General features: G+C 42.7%; 1 protein-coding gene across 1 annotated transcript; it reads right to left on the bottom strand.

Moving 5' to 3' along the window:
* Positions 1–753: 753 nt before the first annotated feature.
* On the bottom strand, positions 754–18,892 carry BFSP1 (beaded filament structural protein 1). The gene is made up of 8 exons (XM_032103630.1): positions 18,298–18,892; positions 12,251–12,311; positions 9,011–9,106; positions 8,130–8,222; positions 7,329–7,436; positions 4,768–4,988; positions 3,396–3,481; positions 754–2,093 (listed from the first exon to the last, which is right to left on the bottom strand). The coding sequence occupies exons 1-8, from the start codon at positions 18,666–18,668 to the stop codon at positions 1,150–1,152; spliced, it is 1,980 nt and encodes a 659-aa protein (XP_031959521.1). The 5' UTR covers positions 18,669–18,892; the 3' UTR covers positions 754–1,149.
* Positions 18,893–24,104: the final 5,212 nt, after the last annotated feature.

Genomic DNA, 24,104 nt, shown 5'->3' with positions numbered 1-24,104 from the left:
TAGAGACTAATCTAATATAGCCCTTCAATAAGTCCTGGGCTTTAGTGGGATCGTTTGTGTGCTTGGAGTCAAGCTGAGGCCCTAAATGATGTATGAGCACTTTAAGTAGAGCTCAGTATTTGCACACATACAGGTGAAAGATTTCCTTTCCCTGATTTTTTGTTTGTGTTTTTTTGTTTGTTTTCTTGAGTTGAAGGTTTCTGGGAGCTGTAAGAGTCTGTTGTTGCTGCAAGTGTTGGTTTTTGCTTCCCCAGGCATGGGGAGGTGGAAAGGTACTGCTTATTCCAACAGTCCTGTGGAGGAGCTCCATGTGACTGCAAGTGACAGGGCTGAGACAGGATCCTGTGGCAGTATTAAACTCTACAGTCCAAGGAAATACTTAACAAGAAAATACCTAAACACAGTCTTTGGCTGCAGTCTGCTCAAAAGCTTGTTGGCATTCATAAGTACCTTAGTTGTGGTGGTGAAGGACAAATAGTGCTTTTATAAGGGATATCTCCCTTCAGGGAATTTTATTCTGAGAAGATCTGCAGTAAGAGCTTATTTCAAATGCGGGAAGTTTGTCTTTATTTCCAAAAAAAAAGGTCTGCCAAGCTCATCATTATTTAAAGACTGTGAAAGGGAGAGATTTGGAACAGGTTATTTAACAGGTATCCAGCTCTTTCCCTGGAAAAACTCCTGCACACCAGTCAGGTGATGTTTACAAGTAGGAACTATGAGTCAATGGTGAAGGCAAAATAAACCCACAGTGGGTATCTTTGGTAGAAGGCAAAACTTTTATTAATTAACCAGATGTCACAAGTTAACATTTGCAGCTGTCTCAGAGATGGGGGATCATACGGCAGTTATAGGAGCAGTAGAGGAATATGCAAATTTGTCCTGGATACTGTGGAAAGCCAGGCAGCTCTGTCATAATAATTATTTTCCATGTGTCCTAATCATGCAAATCAGTTGCATAGGATGTTCCCTGGAGAGAGCTAATGGTTGTTGCACCAAAGATGAGCCTACATCAGACAGAATTGCCATCAAGGTTTCAATCTGTTCCATACCAAACAGCAAAAATCTCACTACTGTATCATTCGGTCAGAAAAAAACCCAGTCATTTAATAACTATGCCAGACAAGTCAACTATCAGGGGGTATGTGTCACTTAGGAGCCTTTGTCACCTGGTTTCTTCTTGCTTGTCTTCTCTATCATTGTCTCAACAATCATTGCTGTCTCTTCGTAAGTCTGAATTCTGTCATCTGAAAACTTCTCGATGGACTCCACCACCTCTACCTTCTCATAGCTCATAGAGCCAGGTAAGGCTGCTTCCCTGAACAAAAGGCCCTGCTTATCTTCTCGCTCATACTCTGTCTCTCGATGGAGTCCTGGCTCAGTTGGGCTTATCAGACCAGGGGGAGGAACGGTCTCAGGTTCAGAGATGCCCGGATACTTTGTGATTTGCTCAATTTTTCCTCTTGTTTTTTTTCCCCATTCAAGCACGTCTTCTTTCTCCTCTCTCTGTTTATCTGGGAGTTCAAACTCTTCTCTCCTTTCACAGATTTCCCCTTTCTCTTTTTCTGATGGTTCGGCAGGTTCTGGCAGCTCTGGTATGGGCTCCACATCACCACCATTCATCACCTTCCCATTGCCAGTGGAAACTGTGATCCCTCCCCCAGCAGGGATGGAGGGGGCCAAGATGCATGGTTCTTCATAGCCTTCCTCCCCTGTCACCAGCACATAACGCCCTTTGGGATGGGCATCAGACTTAACCTCTGGTCTTTTGTAGACTCTTATTTTCTCCCTCACAATGTTACACAATTTATCAAAGGCTTTACTTATCTGGGCTCCATCAGGAACATCCTCTGGGCCCATTTCTTTGTCATCAAATTCTGATCCTTCTTGCTCAGGTTCACACCTGACTGAGCCTTCATGCCTAAACTCCATCTGATCTTGGTCAAAACCTTCCAGAGTTCTTTTGTACATTCTTTCAGGCGAGTGACTGTCGGTTATGTCTTTTGACATCAGCTCCTTTTTCCTGGCAATTTTCTTTGTCAGGGCTTTTTGTCGGGGCTTTACACTGGCAATGTCTTGCATGGCCTGGGTGATATCTAAAGAAAAATCAAAGCAAAGGAAACAACAAACAGTGCTTGAAGACAGTCACTGCAAATGCTAGAGCTGCCTCTTGCCCTCACTACTGCAGGTGGAGAGCCTCTGTATCCCTGGGGGGCTAAAAGTGATCCAGGCACCTCCACTCCTGGCAATTTGGGCTATGGGCAGTCATGTCAGGAGAGAGCAGCAATGGCTGGTGGTCACAGAGCTGAGAAGCCACCTACTCACAATGGCATCACTCAGACACTGACACTGAGCCCTAGGAACCCTCTGCCCCCAGGCTGGTTCTGATCTCCTGGGCAATCAGTAGCCACAGATCCCATGACAGCCTAGCAGCAGCAGGAGCATAGGCAAGCTACTGATTTCCATGGCATGAGCAGCTAGAGCAGAGGAGGCAGGGGTTGGTACTGGTAGGTACAAGATCATGGGGACAGACAGATATTAACATGCTTTCCCCAAGACAGCTGTTTTGTCCCCTGCCACAGCACAGTAACACACATGAAATGTCCTGCTTGTCATGCAGGAGAAAGCAGAGGTGTCTAGAGACTGGCCAAATCCTCGGCAGGTATAAAACACCACTTTGCATGACAGTAGTTATTTACAGCTGCTGAGGATCTGGCCTCAGGCACTACGGACCCATTTAATATAAAATGCTACAGTTCACACAGCAGTTACAAAAATTACAGCTGAATTCCAAAAAAGTCCCTCATACAGTGGTTTGTCTCCGTTCTCAAGGCAGTTTATTATTAGTAAAACCCCAGTGAGCCTCAGATTTAAGTCATTCCTTATGTTAGAACCTACCACATCAACTCCTTTGTTTAGAGCGCTCTTGCTCATTTAGCCCTGGCCATTTCCTTGTCACCAGGTGTACAAGCATCCTAATTCTAACAAGCCAACGTACAACATAGAGGAAATATCATTCAAAAAGGGCCCTCTGCCTGCCTGTGGCACTCGTCATGCCTTGGTGCTCTTTGCACATCACTCAAGTGCAAACAAACAACTCACAATGAATCAGCACAAAACCTGCAGCTCTTTCCATCATTTCAGGTGCCTTTTGACTTCACTCTTTTGATTGGCCTAAGTAGTAAACTGTAGAAATTAGCAAAGAAAGGCTTTTGCTTGTGGTTTTGGCCTTTGACAGCTTGTCTCAAGGCCAGCTGAGGTAAGCTGAAATGGTTGCATTTACAAGCCTGTAGTGAGGCTGTCACGACTGGTGGCCATTTTGAAGACAAATGGACAAACAGCTTAAAATACAATGATGCTGCTCTTGACAGACATAGAAAGACACATCACAGGTTTACCTCTTCCCCTTGAAGCCTGAGGCTGGGCAGGTCTGTATATCTGTGTGAAGAGTGTTACGGGTGTTCCTGCTATAGCAGAGTTTAACCTGTGGAGAATATGCGCATCCATCAGTTCTCTCCCCACCGTTTTCCTTGAAACCAAGTGAAATTGTGCAAAATGAAGCACAGAGGTTGAAGAAATGTACTTCTCTATGGTGAGGAGTCAAAAAGAATGACGGGAGCCTGTTCCTTGTCTGAGGAAAATCAAGACAGACTTCACAGGAATTAGGCTGGTTTCTGCCAGCAGGAGACATGGGATACTCCATTAGGTAAAGTACACCAATGATTACAACATGTAGCAACAACTTTGTATTTAGCATGGCACTTTGAAAAGATGGGAAGGTTTTAGATGGGGAAACAGTCAATCCAAGCCTACCAGAGGTCAGCAAGAACCTCTGAAAATGCTTTTTTACCATGGTAAAATAGGAAATTTGGAGCAGTCTTCCTTGGAAAACATTTGAGCAGTCAGTAGTATTAAGGGTTAAAAACTAAAATTGAGAGGCTGGCCTATTGCAAAACAGTTACTGTATCTCTGGCCTCTCCAGTCTGCTCTGCTGGAATTTGACATATTTTGTCCTGTCAGAGACCCTGTGTCAATATGATTTTTGGCATTGAGAATTACCCTGTTGACATACTTCTAACTAGAACTCAGTGTCCAAAATAAGACCCTGAAAATTAATTAAATACCCATTCCCCACACGTAGGATGGACTATTTAGTGAGTGTCCTTCCCCTACATCTTCTGGACAGCCTGGAGCAGTGATTTGGGTGCTCTGGGGTCTGGCTCTGCTGCTGTGAAAGAGCCTTTTCTCCTCTGTGGCTGATTGTTGACATTAGAGGGAGAGAGTGCTCCTCTGGAAGTTTAAGCATGACCCAAATCCCTGCAAATTTCTTGTATTCTTCCTCTTTCTCCTCATGCCTGAAGAATGGCTTTGCTATGAAGAGTGCTTTGCTTTACAGAACATTTGGTTTGTCTGCACCCTCCAAAAACCAACCTGTCAGTAATGTCGAGCAAGTGTCATCAACACCCGGTCTGGGGAGAGGATGTTCAGATTGCTTTTGTGTGCTCCTGACCTCTGTACACTGATGCCAGGACAGCATATGGAAAGGAGACTGCATGGACAAGAGAAGCCTAAAATGGTTCTGACCCTTTCCTTGGCAGAAGTTTGACCAGATTTTGCATCTATTTAGATTTCTGTCCCTAGATATCTACCAGTGAAAGGTGTGAAAATGCTATAGCTTTGGGTGAATCAAATGTCCTTAAACATACATTTTTCAAAGGAGATAAAAGAGATCACTGGCCCCTTTGCAAGTGCCCAGAAATCCAGCCTTACCGGCTGTCCTCATTCTCGATGATCCGTTTGTACCGTTCCAGCTCATTCTCCAGGGACTGCTGGTAGATCACCAGCTGGCGACAGTCAGTGGTATACTTCTCCAAGATCCTCTCAGCCTCCTCTATCCCCTTCCTAAGGTTTTCAATCTGCTCATTGTAAAGCTGAATTTCATCGTCATAACTCTCCTGGGTGTTTTTAATTGCTTGCTCCAGCATGGTTGTCTGGTAAATAAAATTGGTGGTGAAAGAAGCAGCTTTGAAACATTCACCATCCCCATATTTTAAGCATAATGAAAGGCAAGTCATGCTTTATTACAATGTGATGCTGCACTGCTGAAACACAGGAGCAATTTCACTACCTTTGTTCAGTTATTCAAAAACAGTAACTCATCAGAGTCGGCAGGGTCTTACAAGGACACCAAAAGTTCTTCACTAGGAAGATGTGCCCAGGAAATACCCACTCCTCCTTCTCTGTGGTCTGCAGACGGGGCAAATAAGACCAAAGGTCTCATTATAAATAAAGAGTTCTCCTTTAGAATTCAATTCCTCGGCCTTTTTACTTCAGCGATAAAACCAACGAGCACATCAACCAGGAGGTGGCGATAGTCGCCTTCCAAAAACAAAGGCCGAGCTTCAGGTGGGATCTTTCACCCTGTAACTCTCCACTCACTTTCTTCAGCTATTTTTACCTACTTATTATAGCTCCTTTATAATTATTTCTTTTAAACTGCGTTTCAAAGAGATGAACTCACAAAAAGCTAATGGGGCAATAAGTGACTAATGAATTATTTAATAATTGATTCATTTCTATATGTTTCAGGCAAGATAAAAAACCCCCCAACTTTTAAGGGCCTAAATACAGGAATGATGTCCCTTGGCATTGGTTTGGTTATGTTGTAGTGTACGAGTGGACTGAGACTCTTTTCTGTTCAGTGCTCATGAGGTGGGGTCCATGACATCTCAAACACATGGCTATCAGGTCCAGAAACAGGAAAGCAAAGGAACTCGATGACACCTCAGTCATCAGATCCAGCCTTCACCATCACAAGCAACTGTGTTACTGACCTCCACTCATAAAGCTATTTCACTCTTTTAATCTCAAGGCACAAGAATGAATGGATAAATAATCTTTTCCTAAATGGGATGGGAAGATTTGATCTTGAAAGCATCACGATTAATTCCACAAAGACTGCCTCTCTCCATCTGCCAGCAGAAGGCTGATTTTCTCCCCTTTTTTTCTATATTGATTCTCTCTCATCCCTATATTTATTCTTGTTCATCCCACAGTGCATGTGTCCTTTCCACCAGAGCATCAGACGTGAGAAAATGACCCAGGAAAATACACTGTCCTGACCCTAATGAAAGAAGTTACGCTCAGAAAGTTATGAGCTGCTGCTATGGCTGTCCAAAGGAGTCCAAAATCCCACCAAAAGATGTTTTATGTCAATATTTCATTCCTCTCACCTGGATGGACAACTAAAGGCACAAAGGAAGCTGTATTTTGGGGTCATTCTCCACCCCATCTGCTAAAAAATATTCAACTGCATGGAGGTAGAGATACCATTGGCAACTGGTTTCTATCCACTGCAGCCTTCAGCTGCTTCTCCACCTCCTGCCACTCTCGGCCCTGCACTGCACTCATGTTTGCAGGCACTGGCTGGAGACAGAAGGTTGATTTAGGGCAGGTTTGGCTGGGAGATGGGCAAGGACAACTAGTCAAAGTCTTGGCCGGACATTTTCTGCAAATCAGGGCTTGGCAAAAAGCATATGATTTTTCCTGCTGGTAGTGTCCAAGCACAGGAGTGATGCTGCCTTAATACTCAGTAGTGACAGGGATGAAGGCAGAAAGCCAAATGTAGCTCAACAGCCCTCTCAGTTTTGCTCGCCAAATCTGTCCATTCCTTCTCAGAGCAAGCTCAGCATTGGATGTGGCAGTGATAGACAGGATTGGGCAGAGCCCTGAGGGTCCCCCTTCACTTTTCTTGGAGCCAATTTCCAGCCAGAGCTCAGCAAGTAAGAAAGTCATAGGAGCTCTGTAGGACTTTTCCATCCACCATGTCCTGCTGATTCTGTCCTGCAGGAATGCAGTTGCACTGTGGAAACCTTCCCTCATCAGCCACTCTGATAAGCAAAGACAGCTTCACTGCACCTACAATACCTACAGCTCTCCCTGGCCATCTAATTTCCAGCCAGAGCTCAGCAAGTAAGAAAGTCATAGGAGCTCTGTGGGACTTTTCCATCCACCATGTCCTGCTGATTCTGTCCTGCAGGAATCCAGTTGCACTGTGGAAACCTTCCCTCATCAGCCACTCTGATAAGCAAAGACAGCTTCACTGCACCTACAATACCTACAGCTTTCCCTGGCCATCTAAACCTGACAATATGTACCATTGAGAGAATCGGAATGAAACAGCTGAAGAAAAAGATGGAAATCTAAAAGGAAAACACACCTCCAAGTTAACACAACCATGTTAAAGCCATGTTAGAGGTTTTACCATGTAACCATAAAAAAAGCAAGTTCATGACCAACATGGTTGTGTGTATGGCTAGTGATTACAATACCTCCGTCTGCAGCTTGTATTTCTGTGCCTGTAGCTGGCAGAGGATGCTCTTGTATTCCTCCAGCTGGCTCTGCAGAACAGGGATCCTCCTCTCCGCTATCAGTTTTTCCTGGTTGGAAGAAAACAATGTGTGTACAGGAAAGTATGTTTCACTCCTAAAAAGAGCCAAAAGAAATTCCACTACTGGAAATAAACTGTAAAGACAAACAGAAAATGGCAAAAGACAGATAAAAAGACGGTATTGAACCTCGAGTCAAATTCTGCTGCATGGTGGCATGGCTTTAAGAATAAAGATGTCAGATGGCAGGGCTGTTAACAGTACAGCTGAGACCCTGTAGACCTGTTCACATTTTCTTTCAAGTAATGAATGTTCCTGGAGTAGCCACTCATATTGGTGGAAATCAGCAAGTTTTCATCTAGTCTGTATCAATTAATTTGATTTAAATTTTCATCACATCTCACCCCTTCAGGATAAGATTTCCTTTCTTTTCAACTAGTCATATATCCTGCCAGCTCCTCCTCAGAGAAGAAGCACAACTATTTCAACTACCTTTTAACCACACATTTTTGAGGCTAATATGTATGCTGTAGTGCACCTGACAAAGGTAATTTCTCTTACCTGATTGTTACAGTTTTTCAAAGCTACAGTTAGTTTTTTTCTCCCATATTCACTATTCAGGCATTGTTTTGACAGTTTTCACCTAACCTTGGATCAAGAGTTAAAGGATCTGGGACACTTCAGGGGTAAACATCATCTCTTTCTTAATTAGAGCTGCATGTATTTCCCAACAGCAATACTTGCCTCACATATACCAGTAGTTATTGGGGACACACGAGGAGTTGTCTGGATGATCTGCTGCAAGACATTGACGTAGGTCTGTATTTCCATAAGGTTCTGTGATGAGGTAAAAACATTTTCATGAGAAAATGCCATAGTAAGGTAGTAATTTCCATGTACTCCTGGGGCTTATTTCTAGATATGCAATACTTTCAGCATATAAAAGTCCAATTCATGTTCAGACTTGGGTTTGGAATGCAATTTTATACCTGTTTTTGAGTGCAGGAGTGCTAACAGTTTCATCATACTGAGGGTATATTACAGACTTTTGGCTAAGGACTATGCAGTTCAAAGGCTTGAAGATTCCATGATTTCCAATTTCATAGGAGATTTTCAAAATGAGAACCACAAATACTTTTGAATGTGGCCTGAAAAAAGAGTCACTTTTTTCAAAAGCAGCAAAGATGGGACAGTGGCCTGATCCCAAGACTCACAGTTCTCCCAGGAAGAAGGCAACATATGTTAAAGTCAGCTACAGTGGAATCATACATCCACAAGCATATCTCTGCTGATTAACTGGAGTGCCCTGTCCCAAAAAATTGGGTGATGAAAGCAACAGCTTCCTTAGTGTGAAATATAAGACAGCTTGATCATCACTTTGGGTTGAACTGTGATACCAGGCTGACAAATTCAAGACTGTCCTACAGCTGTAGTGACCAGACCCTGAGAAGTGTGTTTGGGTGCTGGAAACCATCCAGTTGTTGTGCCCACTGAAAATAAATAGTGCTATATGCACCCACCAAAACACAAACGGGATTTGCTTTAATTTGCCACCGTTTGATCATGGAGGAGGGCAAAGTTCCACACCTATCTCTACAAGGAAGACAGCAAATTCAGCCAGTTACCTTCTTGTATCTGTCCTTTGTGGCATTAATGTCATCCTGCAGGAACTGGGACTCGATCTGCAACTCCAGGTTGCACAGCAAGGCCTCGTCAGCTTCCTGCAATGCAGAGACATGTGGCATGGTAGTATGTGTGGCTGGAGTGACAAACCCACAGCAGTCCCACAGGCACTGTGTGAGTCACCATGCATGCTGAGCAGTCTGCTTGGAGTGTTAGAGCCTACTGGGAGATACAGAAGCATCATGAAACCAACAAACAAGAGGCAGGTTATTTACCATATTCTTCACCAATGTAATTTACAATACAGTTTGGAACTGGCACTGTCAAAATAATGCTGGGAGCCAAGTAGTAGACATTTGAAATACCAGATTTTGATGTTAAAATCTTGAAATGGTGGAAGAGAAGCACCATCTCTGGATGTGTTTAAAAAAAGACTGGACATGGCACTTGGTGCCATAGTCTAGTTAGGTGTTAGGGCATGGGTTGGATTCGATGATCTTGGAGGTCTCTTCCAGCCTCGTTATTCTGTGAGTCTTAAACAAACGACATCAGCAGACTAAAGCATTGATTTCTCTAGCATCATGACAAGATCTGAGGTATCCTCATGCCTTTTTAAGATCCCCAGTAAAGAAGTACTTACAAAAACCTGATGGGACTTATAAAAAAAAGATGGTCTGAAGTATTTGCACTCTATTTGGTATGTTCTGAAATGCTACAAATTTTTGTCGATTTGGAGCCATTTCTGGAAATAAAAATGAAAGCTGACCAAGTTTAGAAAAAATCCCCTTGCTGCAGAAGTTTATAATGCTTTGGAATTTGTGAGGACAAAAGTTCCTAACATCCAATTAGTTCAAAGAACAAGCCATATAACTATCAACCATGATCTCAGAGTACATAGGTATGAGTGGCATTGGTCTTTAAATCTAACGAAAACTCCATTTTTGTTCATAGGCCTGAGGTTTTTCCTATGTTATGTTATTTAACACAAACCCTGGAATTTAGAATAATGTCCATGGAACTTGGCAATATATTTTACAAACATGTAAGAGTAATGATAAGTTTTATGTTTCTATTTAATGCATGATTTCTTTATTAGGTTTGGCATTAACTACGACTGTAAAATATAATTTTTGAGAAAGCATCTTAAAAGATTTTAACTGAATCTTCCTTGCAACTCTACAAAACTTAAAAGTTCCTCCACCAGTTTGCAATTTGCCTCAAGAAAGTCTGGATTTCTGCATTTAACTCAAAGAATAAAAAAAAGGAGTATTTAAAGGTGTCTTTTTCAAATGACCCATGTGCCATTAGCAGCTGTAAAAATACCTCTGTGAGTGGATCACGGGTTGCAAACAAACCATTGATATCTGTGGGTGCACCATATGACTGGTAGAAGGGGATTTTTCCTTTTGCATGTGTACAGCATGAACTATTCAAAAAATGTGTAGATGTTGGCTGTCTCATTGTGCTGCTAAGCCTCCCAGGCAGAGAACTCTCCAGCAGGCTCTGCTTTGTGAGCCAGGGGCTGATTCAGACATATCCAGCCCAGCACATTCAGAGCAAGCCATCAGGAATGCCCGCTGCTTTTCTGCACTCCTCCTCCCTCCTATTGAGAGGAAGATCAGCAGGACAATGGCCATGTTGGGACGTTTGGGAGGGAGCCAAAAAAAGCCCCCAGGCACCTGAGTAATACCTATAAGCAAATATTTCTGCACGTGATAAACAAAAGCAGTTTTCAGCTTTCCAAATGTTCCTTCAAAGGGGAAAAATACTTCTGCTTTTATTCCATGCTTTCAAAGACACCAGCTTCCTTGATGGAGCTGTGTATCAGAACAGTGCAGTGTACATATTCTTTTGAACTTTGCAGTATTTGCTAATCACTCAACTTCTGAAAAGACATTCTGCTTTATGTGATGATTCCAGAACACTGACCCATGTGCTGAAGCAATATTTTCATTTACTGTGGAAGAGAAATTCCTTAGATCTCTCCAGAACCAGTTTTCCCAGCTGTCAGATAAAGAATGAGTTTGCACCTGCCACATGCAGGTTTTCAGGCTACATCTTGGGCCCTGTACAGAAAACCAGCTGTATTCCCTCCAGTACTTGGTGCTCCAGTGCAAGGAGCTGCTGCAACAGGGGTGGCCAGGGACATCCTGGGATAAAAAACACCCTTGTGCCCTTTTGTGAGCTGTGCCTCGGGTTGGTGAATCAATTCACTTTTCTTTAGCTATGGATTGGTTAAGGGGAACTGTGAAGACACACTTACCAGCTCCAACAACCCCTTACAAAAGATTTATCGTTACAAAGTTTTTTTAAGTGCTTGCAGGGTGTCCAAGAGCCCTGCTAGCACACTGGAAAGCAGAACTGATGTAGGACGTCAAGAGCTCACTGGAGACAGAAATGCTAAAATGCACTTTCTGCATTTAGCAGAATGCATTTAGCATTTTTCTGTCTTTTTTTAATATAAAATATGCATATCATTGATGTGACAATTCTCCAGCAGAGCAGGTCCTGCCATTTGTAGCAAGGAAATAAAAAAATAATCTCTATTTAATCCACCTGTAATTGTTTCCCAATACAGAAGATGAAAGATAGCCTGTGCAAAGTAGAACTGGGGAAAGATATAATACTACATTCTTCACCCAGATGAAGGTTAGCAGCAAGAGAGGATGAATCAGGATTTTTCAGTTTCACAGACCTGGTTTGGAAACTTCCAAAATACTTTAGCCAACTTTTATCTTTTTCTGAGCTTTATATTATACTAAATGTTGTTATTTTTATTATTTCTTTTCCTGTGGTATTAATTTAAGAAAGTGTAGCTTGATATAAAAGGAACAAAGCAGGGGGAGTTGGGGCTTCTCTTTTATTTGGAAACCTAATGGGAAGCTGAGGGTCTGTCCTTGGAAGGGCTAACCATATCCTGCAAGGGACTAAGGAGCTTTGAGACACTCCAGGCTTCAAAACATGGACTTAATCAGCAATTTTTCATGGAATGATTATCACTACTGATTGTACTTTAATACAGTAGCTGTATTTAAAAAGTGTGAGGAAAAGGTATGCACACACTGAGGCTCAGACACTTACAAAGCTTAGGGAGGGGAAGGAAGGAGAAGGGCAGAATAACAAGAAATGCCTTGCTCTGACATTTTATCTTCCCACTGCTTCTTCAAAGCAGCTCACTGTAGTAAATGAAACCAAATAAAAAAAAATTATATACCTTTCCCTTGGCATTTTCCCAGACTTACTTTATTAAGGCGCTCCAGGGTTTCTTTTAGCCTCTGCTGATATTCACGTTCGTTTCTATACCTGCAAGTAGAGAAAAGGAGCTAAAGTTCAGCCATTCATCCTTCTGTAAACTGCATTTTTATCTGCACTGTCATGGACAAGATATGCTTCACACTGAAGGAGAATATGAATCTTGAAAGGGCAAAAAAGATTTATTCATACATTAGCATTAATTATTTCTTGGCCCCAGATGCTGAGAGTAATTTCAGAATTGTCTAAATTCTTGTCTTCAACGTATGCAACAGAATACAACAAAATGCCATGTATTTGCTATCACTTTTTTACAGAAAGTCCAAGAATAGATTATCTGCAATAAATGCATATTCCATTGGTGTTGGACTACAGTGACAGCCATTCAGCATTGGTTACTCTGTGAGGATTTGCTACATTGGCACATGAACATTTAATTACATTGTTCTTGGTTTTCTATTTTACCTGGTGTTGTTCAGTAAGCACTTTAATGACAGACACATTAAACATGAAGGTTGCCATTTCACGTATTGACTGTGTATGAATGATGTTGCATTAGGATGCTTAGCTTTGTGTCTCCTTTAATGGTAATTCACATTTTAGCTTGGTCAAAGCAACATGTGAGCCTTAGTAAGGACTGCATTTAACCAACTATTCTTATGTTTTTATAAAATGTCCACAAGTGCATAATGTGCATGTTCCTGGTGCTGAGATGGATGCATAATGTGTTTATCTTTGGTTTCACGAAACAGCACATATTCTTTAAGAATTAGGGCTCCACATTTGTATGTAAGTAGAATTATCTTCTAGAAAATCCTGTTAGCCATGGAGTACAAAACTTAATTGTTGGTTATTGTAATTTATTTTCTTCCTTAAGTAAACTGCATATAAAATGTTTAACAGTAGATGTGGTTTAATGAGACTCCATTAAAAAACAAACAAACAAACAAACAAACAAAAAACCCCCTGAAAAACAACCAGCCAGAAGAAACTTAGCAATACAAGGCAATGAGACTTTGCCATCAGTACTAAACAAGTGGCTCATCAAACTCCAACAGCAGCAGAAATACAGTCTTAACCCTTTAACACTTTACTTTCCCTAGAATAACAGAGGTACAGAGATATAAAAAAGCTGTCATTATCTTACTTTCTACAAGAAACACTCATGATGGGTGGCAAGTCAGCTCTGGTGGTAACAGTCCTTCATTTGCAGTAAAAGCAATGGACACCAACACAAGCCGAAATTCAGAATTGAACCTAAGTCCCTGTCTGTCTTCTGAAATCATTGATCCAGCCCTGATATGCTGGTGATATCAAAGGGACTTGCTCCAGTCAACAGAGAACTTGACAGTTTCTGGACTGAACATACCAAGGATCAAGTTATAATGATCATGTCAACCTCAGTTCTTTTTTTGTCTCCTGAAGGATGAACAACCAATATTATTCTCATTTCTTTCAACACATACTGGAAAGCTGAGTGGATGATGTCACTCACAAACTGACCAGGACCACAAAGGAAGAACCTGGCAGAACAAGGAAATGGACTTAACCTGGTGCTCTGGTTTCCCAACTTCTTCTGAAATCCCATAATATTAGCAGGGTTGGTCACTGGTCTGTTTTCAATTCTTACATGAACAGCAAAGAACAAGTGAAAATGATGAGGTTTTATTTGATTATCACTCCAACAAATTGCTGAAAAGACTAAAACAATGTCTCTTTTTGCCAAATAGTATTAACACCAGTTTCACTGTCAAGGATACAATATTTTTCAGCTTCAGAAGTGAGACTACCTTTGTTTCAGCTGTTTACCAAATAGCTCACCTCCAACCAATTTTCTATCTATTTAATAAATTTTTTGTGTGCAGTTGGCAGCAAACACTTTCCTAACTTAGATACTTTCTGGCAGCTGAGCGAGAATGAAGCAAATTGTGGCATCTTGTGAAAATCAAATACACAGCTATACGAAAAAGTTGGTTTTACACTCACAGTAATATACAACCATCTGATGGAGTCAATGTCCAAACCTCAGCCCGAACGTAATTCAGATCTCCCTCATTGCTAGATCCTCACCCAAAATATTTTTCAATGACTAAAATATTCAGGTACATTTTTCTTCACTCTCAAATAACCCAAATATGTTCTGCACCACACAGCCATAAATCCACCTGGCGGCCATGAGAGAATTAGTATTGTATGATTATCCTGTAAAGGAGAATTGCTTTCAAGTGATGTTCAATCTTCTCCAGAAGATCAGTGCAAAAGGGCTATGGACCTCTTCGAAATGCTTCAGAGACCTCAGGATGCCTCTGTGCCTGCTGAAATGTAAGTGCAATGGCTGACAAGTCGCAATCCTGTTATTGTTTCAAAGCTGATTTTGATGTTTAGTAATTAGCTAGACATGTCCAAAAAAGGTTTTCTTAGATGGTTGCTGGTCAGACTTTCCTGGAGCTTAAGAGCCATGAAGTTAATTTTGCTTATTTAAAAAAACAACGAAACACCAACCTTCTCACCTAGTCAGGTAGCTTTAGGTCTGCTACAAATATTTTTGAACTGCTGAAAAAAAAGAGATGTTAACTGTTTTTTTTTGCATAGGGGAAAAGAAGTGGAGTGGAGGGAGCTTCCAGGCTCAAAGAAAGTGGATCAGAGGATTAAAGGCTTCCATCATCTCTTTTTTTTTGGACCCTGCCTCTGCTGCAATGCAAGGGCTCGCTCCTGTCCAAAGAGGAAACAGTCACAATCCATCCCAGAAATGCTCAATGGCCAGATACTCAATTTGGTGTCAAACCTGAGCCTTTTATCTGAAGAAATATGGGGTGCCTCTCTGTTGAATCCTACTGAATTCTTCCACCTCTTGGCTACTACCATTTCCCCCTTCCCTGATGCATGTCACTAACCTTCTCTCAACAGAAACAGCATGGATGCCAAGGAGAGCACAGACTATGAAACACAGGTCCTACAAGCATGATGAACAGGCCACTAATGTTTGTCATTTGGTGTCATACCCTGAATGCTTTGATGCACCCAAGAGAGCTGTGCTGTGCTGATTTATGAACAAATTCTACCTGTGTTATCACGAAGCACTACTGAGCAGCTGACAGCCAAAGGGCAAGATTTTGGCAGTTTTTGGAGAATGTGGAGGGCAGGCAAATGCTCCTCACCTCAGCTGCAGCAGGATAAAGTCCTTCCTATCACTAATGAAGCACCAGCAGTGCCAAGACAATCCCTGCCGACAGGGCTGGAAGGCAGCTTTGCCAGTGGAGTCCCCATATCCTAGCTATTGTGTTTTCCCACTTGTTTTTGTTTTCTCACAGGTGTTGGGTCTCCACTGTGGCTGCAAAGGGTGGCAGCTCATCAGAGTATCCCCACTCAGCACATCTTGGAGAACACTGTGCCAATTACTGTGTCCGGCAACTTCCATGCATGTTGACAATCCACTGTATCAGATTGTATGTGCATGAATTTTTTAATTAAACGATTGATTAGCAAGAATTTTAATTTATGAAGTTAATTAATCCTGTTCAGTCAAGGCCACTAAAATCTGGATTTCAGCATCTTTCCCAATATTATGGAGAGAAATATGTTCCTTTTCCACAGCCAGATGCAATGTTGCTGTAACAGTGGTGGTCAATAAAGGTAACATAATTAGTCTTTTTATGAGATGCATCCAAACTATTCTCAGCAATGATTTGGTTTTTTGCAACTTCAAAAGAAAGAATTCTCCCCTGGTACAGAGTCTGAACTATTCATGCTAATGAGAATATCTATGAATGGGACCACAGAGGATTTAAAAATAAATTTTAATGTAAGTTCTACCTTTTAATGGTTTATGAACATTTAATTGTACAGACCCAGTAGTCTTAGGCCCTACTCTGTCTAAATGCAACTTTAAAAGGCCTCTTTATATAAATGTAGCTTTTAAAGGTTTACTTAGATATAAATCTATTTTAAATAGATATAAATCTAAATTGTGAAGGTGAGTGAAAGAATGGGTTGTAAGAGTTAAAATTCTTTGCATTAGTGAAGGACACAGATATTTGTCAATTAATTGATTCACAGTGCTCCCCTCTAAGATATTTTGTTAATCCTAGTGCACCAAAAGCTTTATGCTTCAAGATGAAGCAAGAAACCCACAGTGCCTGTTACCAGCTGAATGCAGACTCAGGGAGGAGAGTAGGTCTTCAGCACAGGAATGTTTCTGGTTTCAGCAGCCCCTGATAGGGTGCAGAAGATTACTCCTCTCATATTTTGTTTAGGGAGCTTTATTTATAACTTTCAGGAGCTGAAATCAGAGCCATCAGGATGGCAGAGTACATGTTACCAGAGCACTGCCTTGTTTTAAAACCTGCAACTCAAAACCCAACCAAGTTTTTAAGACCCTAAACAAATTTTCATGTCTGTCTTCTAGTCAAAATCAGCAGCTACCAAGAAAAAAAAAAACAAACCTAAAATTCCCTTCTTGATGTAAACTAATTGGTGCAATTTGGTTAAAAAGCAGACACTGCCCTTCCATTGTCATGGCCCTGTGTATCTTTAATTTTTAAATTGCCATTTTTGGCTTGGATATAGTCAAGGTTTCCTTCTTACTTTTGTTTACAGGTGCTGAGTGAATCAGAATTACATCCCAGAATTGTAAGACAAAGCACCATCCTTTTTTTTTCTGGGAAGCCACTAACTACCACTTTAGCAGGTCCTAAATCTTGCTTTCTGAAAGCACAGCCCCTTCTCTGGGTATTTTCTTCTCCTCTGGATTTTCAATGTCCCGTATTATTCCTCACCTATTTACAGTTTGCATAAAGCAGCTCTAATAAAAATAAATTACTTTGTGTCATATTACTAATCCTGTACTATTCACACAGATTTTTAACTAATATGCAGCTAGAAAACAAAGTACTGGGTTTAGTCAAATACTCATGGACACTGTGTAATAAAAACACGTGAGCAAGTATCAGAGTCAACAGCTAAATTACAGCATTGAATCATAGTTAAATTTCCTGCTCATAAATATTGGAATATAAATCTGCCTAATCAGGTGCTTATTACCCACTGGCACTGAGTCAGGACATTGTGGACATCTGACTGGCAGCAATAAGCCTCAGTGCACCTGGATGGGTTATTCTCTCCTGTCAGATGAGAAAGAGAGATCGGGGCTTTGCATTTCTATAGGTGTGCTGTAGCTCACAGCCCTCATGTGGCTGTTCATTTGACAGTGTGCCAAATTTTCATGGTTGAAGTAGCCAGATAGATATTTTGGGGGCAAAAAATCCCCGACCAATAAGTAACAGGAAGATGAGCAATGCTCACCAACTCTTGTTGTAATTAAGTCATGTGACCAAAATTGCCTGCTGCTTGAGGAAAGGCGTCCATCTCCATCAGCATCTGAGGCTCCTGCTCTTTGAATTATGGTGCCACAGAGGTTGAAGAGGTGAAGTTGGGAGAAGCCTGCTCTTACTGTTTTAGTGGCATGAGATGGAAATACAGGATGCAAGGAAGAAGGGGGGGGCAAATTTCACACACCAGGAAAAAATGTATCTGCTTTCTTTTCATCTCACATCTGTAGAGGCTGGTACAGACCGGCCCAGGTGCCTCATAGAGGCTGTAAATAAGAGTTTCTCAGAGACATCCTGCACAGTTCAGGAGGTGTTTGGTATTGTGTAACTCTGGGCTGATCAGACACAAGACTTGCTTTGAGACACCTGGCAGTCAAATGGGTCATTTCCTCTTTGCAGCTCAGAGCACAGTTCTCCTAAGGTTAATGAACAACAGCAGCCATCGCGTGCCAGGGCTGCTGCTGTGAAATGGAGAGGGAATTTGCCCATCTAGGATCAGTGAGACAATAAGAGGCAGAGCTGCAGCTCCCTAAGTCCTGATAACTTACTTTTCGCCATGGGCTTACATGCCATCCCTCTCGACAAGTCTGATACACATGGAGAGGCATCACCCATGCACGAGAAGTAACTGGTGACACCAAACCCATCCTTATTACGAAGATTAACTATGGGAATGATACCACCCATCTTCCATGGATTGTAAGCCTTACTTGTTGCGGTACTCATCGAGCATGCGCTGGGCATCCTTCTCCTCCCGCTCCAGCTTGGCTCGGTCGGAAGCCAGCTCCCGCATTCGCTGGCGGTTGAACTCGATCTGCCCAGCAAAGGCCTCGTCCAAGCCCACCAGCTCATCCATGCGCTGGAAGGTCTCCAGCTGCTTGCGCAGGATGGTGTTGCGCTGCTCCAGCACACGCGCCCGGTTGATGTAGCTGGCGAAGCGCTCGTTGAGCTCCTGCAGGTTCTCCAGGCCCCGGGCTTGGGCCAAACTGTCAAATTCTGGGGAGCCTCGCAGCTCATCGTAGGCATCTGACCGCTCGTACTTCTCCTTGCGTACCTCACGGAGGAAGCTGCTCCTGTACATGGCTTCAGAGGGGCTGTGCAGTGCCGGGGTCCCCTCTTGTGTGCCTGCCTGTCTCTCCAGTTTGGATCTGAATTATGTCTGGGGGGTTTGGGGAGGAAGAACTGAACATAATCACCCCCCCAGATGATTAGGACTTGTCTCCAGGGTGGTTTGTGGCACTAAAGGCATCATCTGCGGCAGTGAATTAAATAAATCCCAATAGCCCCGCCTTGGAGCTGCGCATCCAGGCGTCAGCAGTTCGGAGGAGCAGTGGGCACAGAAGGGCTAGGGGCTTTTCTTTTCAAGCATTGCAATTGTGTACAGCCAGAATAAAAGAGAGCAACGTCCAGCTTTCACCCGGTGGATTAAAGCATTATCCATGGAAAACAAAACAAGTGCTTTGCAGTTTTGGAGGCTGAGCTCAAAGCCTTTCATGGCTGTACTGGGGGGAGAGCTTTGTCCCATGGGGGTGTCCCCAGGGCTGTGTGCAGAGGCCTTCTGCTGAGCCAGGATTTCAGTGTGAGTGGATAGCAGCCCTTGGTTTTTGTTATTTGACAGTTTTGCGATCATTTAGAATTATGGGATGGTATATAAAAATTAATATGACTCCAGCTCCATGGACAAGATTTGGCTCATTTCAGGCTTCATGTCAGGCTTTTCTGCAGGTTAATTCTACCTGGCATGAGAAACACGCAAAGCAGCAGTGGTACTAAAAGCCCCAGGCTTAACAAAGCCCTTTCAGAAGCCACTTTCCTTGGAATAGCCACAAGCCATGTTGTCTCGTGACTTGGTGGCCTTTCCATATTAACACATGGGGAGCCACCATTCTTCCTTTACTTCCATCATAGTGGAGTCTTGTGTGCTGCCATTCCCTGAGAGGCTTTAATTTCCCCTGAATTCATCTCCTCTAGTATTTTTTCCTGTCTTTCATTTTGAAAAATCCGGTTTCTTGGACCTGTTCTTCCCTAATCTACTTGTCCAGACAAAAAGCCCAACACCAAGATAGTCCAACTTTGAGATCTCTGTTAATAATTCATATAAAAGTCAATTTCACTTTTTAATGGCCTATCTTAAATGAATATTTAAATCACATGTATTTTGAAGCTCAACAGAGCTCAGCTAAATGATGGCAAGTACAGCGGTGAAGAAAGCAGCTGGTGCTCAGGTGACTCTAAAGTTTGGGTTCTCTGCTACTAAATCTGAATCAAAAGGGGGGAAAAATTCATTAGACGTTTCCTTCGTATTTCTTATTCTGCTTCAGATTATTTGGAAGTGCAATGGGAAAAGATCAAATGATTTTTCGGAAAATTAAATTAGGCTGTGCACACAGACTGCAGCTCCATAGTCTGCTTCCAAACTTCATAAATAGCAAAACAGGGATAGATCTTTCAGAAATGTCTGGGATCTTTATCAACCAGTGAACATGAAACCACTGGTCTCCATGCTGCACAAACATACTGGCATTTGCAGCTCTTTGGCTGAACCAGCCTGCTTACCCCAACAATGTAGCTGAGCTTTTTACAAAGTTAGTCTTCCAGAAGAGATCAGGAAGTAGATTCTGCTGGATTGTGGGCGGTGTATTTTCATGGCAAGAGTTTTTATGGCTTTAGACAGCCTTTCAGTACAATAATAGCCCATGTGAGTGCTATTCCATCTCTGTCTCAGTGGCTGGAAGAAGCACTGACTCCATGCTGACCTTAACTCCTTAGGTAATAAAAGGACAGGCCTTTCAACATTTCACCATGTCCCTAAACTGAGTGGTCTGTCTGCAGGGGAACCCTTGCAGCCCCAGTTTTTGTTACAGAAATTTATCCCATGCTTTCTACCAGGAAAATCTAGGTTTGGTATAGCATACTCTGCTATCACATGCATGTCTCTAAGGTGAGATCCCTGATTCCAAGACCTCATCTTGGGCAGTTTCCACTGTTAACTTGCTACAGACACAGCTTCACCAGGGCTAAGGCAAGCTTACATGACCCAGGCTCTGTGTTAGTGACTTTTTGAGATGGAGGTGACTTAAGGAGTCACCCTGGCCTCCATACACCTTGTGAACATGCAAATCATAGAAATTATAGAACTGTTAAGTCTGGAAAAGACCTCTAATAACCCGGCACTGCCATGTTCACCACTAAACCATGTCCCCCAGCTGTCACATCCACAAGTTTTTGACCATTTCCAGGTATGGTGACTCCACCACTTCCCTGGGCAGACTGTTCCAATGCTTGATAACCCTTTCAGCAAAATTGTTTTCTTAATATCCAATCTAATCCTCCCCTGGCACAACTGAAGGCCATTTCCTCTCATCCTGTCAGTTGTTACTTGGGAGAAGAGACAAACCCCACCTCACTACAACCTCCTTTCATACAGCTGTAGAGAGAGATAAGGTCTTCCCCAGGCCTCCTTTTCTCCAGGCTAAACACTCCCAGCTCCCTCAGCTCCTCCTCATCAGACTTGTGCTGCAGACCCTCCAGCATTGCAATGTCCTTCTTGTAGTAAGGAGCCCAAAACTGAACACAAATGCAGGAAACCAGAATAAGACAGCCTAAAAGGAAAACCAGTTTGGAACAGACTGCAGCTGTTACTCTTTTCAAAAGGAAAGAATCAAAAACACCTCAGAAAAATCAATCTGCTTCTGTTATGCACTGAATTATTTGGCTCATCTAATGGACCACTGTCTTGGTTTGAAAGACAGGTGTCTGATAAGGAAGGCAGGAGCCTTGCTTGGAATGGCAGATGCGACCCCCCTTCCCTCCAAGTTATTATAATTTTGAAATCAAGGGGCTTTTAGGCAAAGATATGGGAAATAGGAATAACAGTTCTTTACTATTATATGTCTATATGTGTATAACAAGGTAAACAAACAACAATAACTATGGCAGTAACAGCAAACAATCACAAACCCAGTCCCAGCCTTCTTGGCTGTCCGGCCCTTTCCCCTCGGGTGCAGTTCCGCTCACAGCCGGCAGGGGCACTGGCGGCTCCCGGTGAGCAGGGCAGGTGCGATGGTTCCCCCGCAGCTGCAGGGGGCGCTCCGGAGCGAGCTCGGGGAGCATGCGGCAATGGTGAGCTGGGATCCCAGGGAGGGATGGGACAAAGGCTTCACAAACCCCTGGGCAGCCGATCCCAGTGTCCGGCCAGACCTTCGGGAACAGCAGGCTGGAATGGCAGGCTGGAACGGCAGGGACGAGCACAAATCCCAGGTGGCAAATGAGATGTATCCAAACGGGGAACCCGTCGGGGGTCTGGGCAGGCAGGATGAGCAGGGCTACAATGTAGCAAAGGCTCAAAGCAACGGCGGGGCAGGGCAGCCACGGCCTGGCTCCCAGCAGGGCAGGGAAGGCAGGCTTGGGATCCCGGGGTTTCTCTGGCAGAAGGAAAAAAAGCAGCTGAAGAGAGCAGCCTCCCTCCCAGTCCAAACGCCGGGGATCAACTGTCTGCCACCCAGGTGAAACAAAAGAGTAGCCAGATGCACCCCACCTTTAGTGGGTAGGTCTTTTGTTTTTCTTAAATACCCAGCAATTTGTCCCCCTAGCAACACATATGGCGAACGTTCCTTTAACAGAAAAAAACCCCAAACAAAACAGGAGAGCTCCTAAAACCCCAACAACCACCAAGGTGAATTTTCTACAAATGGATCTTATCCACTGTTTCCTATTTAGAAATGGCTCAAAGACTGAAAGGTTATCTGTATTAATGAAATGCCTGACAAACTGCTTGAAATCTTTTTAGACTTAAATCAATGAGTGTGTATTGAAGAACACTTATATAAGGAATACTTTTCATCCTAATGCCTGCAGTAAAAACAAGAACGAACATACAGAAACAATTTGAACTTTCCCTCTTTGTCCCTAGATTATGTGTGACTTCTTCCAATAACAAAATCTGAAGGCTGGTTCTTTGCTGTTAAAATGCACTATATGATACATCACCATCACCCTAGAATTGGTGTTTACCTACTGCTGCATAGCTCAAAAAACCTGTGGTATAAGAGGGTGATTTGTTTCTTCTTTAATTGCTTGTATTACTATAAACTCCTTTGCAGACTAACTTGGCTATATCCCTTATGCACAACATGAGTATATATTGGCAGTGCCAATAAACCTGCTTGTACTCCTTACTGCTTGGCTAAGTCAATACAAGTTTGTCAAACTAAATCAAAATGCATAAAATACATTTAAAAATGCCACAATCCAAAGGAACCTTATCTTTCTGATAGGAACTGGTCCAGCCCTAGCTGTGGTTGGCCACATTTTGCTAGCCATTGCTGTGGGGCAACCATGGAGCTCCTGTATTCTCCCTATCCTGGGGGCTTCCAGCTCTGCTTCTTTTCTCATGGCAAAAACCTTTTCTACACTGGTGGGTTGAGACAGGGTAAGAGTCAAACAGATCCCCCCCAGCAGTGTGCTCAGAGTTTTCAAATTAATCCTCCAAGTTCAGTGTTTTCTCAGTAATAATATGACAGCTTGTTGGTACAACTATTCAGCTGCTATAAATCACACAGCCAGTACAGCCCAGCTGAGGCACTCAATTCACCCTTGTTGTCTTTTCAAGTTATTTTGCTTTATTCAGAGTCTGATGCTATAGCCCAGGGTTTCCTGTTCCTCTAGTCCAGAACAAAACTTCAGAGAGGGCGTGCTAATGAAATGTGTCACAAGTGTTTCATGCTGAGATGTCATACATGGAAATTGAGGTTATTCTTCATTTTGAAAAATGATGCTCAAGAGCCATGTCCAAATACATAACATTACCTATCTGAAAAAACTGCTGGGAAGACATTCAAAGTGGAACCTTTTTGCAAATATGACTGATTAGAAAAATGAAATTAATTTGGGCTGATTACCCTTAAGAAGACTCAAAGAACATATATTCAAATATGAAAGAGACTGGCACACTGAAAAAAATAGGTCTTGTGTGTTTTTCCTTTTCCATGATCATAGTAAATAGGACAAAGAATAATGACTTTAAACTGTGCAATATAAGCTATGAATAAGACATAAGACAAGTAGGCTAATTGTTCCTCTAATGGAGCACAGCGAAAAAAATATTGCAAGATCTCAGTCACTGGACCACTTTAAAGATCAAGCTAAGCAAACGCCACCCAGGACTAAGGAATGGTTGATTCATCCTCCTTTAGAAAAGAGAAGAGTTTATTGCTGACTGTCAGAACACAGTGTTGAGGGGCCCTTACTGGCCTCTTCCACAGGGCCAGTAATGTTTCCAGGGCAATGATTTCTGAGGTCTCTTCCAGTCCTGTGAGGTAAATATCCTCCCACATCTTAAGCACCCTTGCATGCAGTCTCTGAATTTGCTTTAGAAATTTTTATCTGATGGGTGATGTCCATGTAGTGCATCACAGCCGGATGCTGACTTGCACCTTCTTGGATTCTTTGCCCAGAGATATTCTTCCCCCTCCAGGCAACACCGGGTCACTGGTCAGGGCCCAAAGGTGAGTTTTTC

This window comes from Corvus moneduloides, chromosome 3, assembly GCF_009650955.1.
Source record: "Corvus moneduloides isolate bCorMon1 chromosome 3, bCorMon1.pri, whole genome shotgun sequence".
NCBI lineage: Eukaryota > Metazoa > Chordata > Aves > Passeriformes > Corvidae > Corvus > Corvus moneduloides.
Note: the sequence above shows the minus strand (reverse complement) of the source record. Positions and strands in the feature narration are given on the sequence as shown.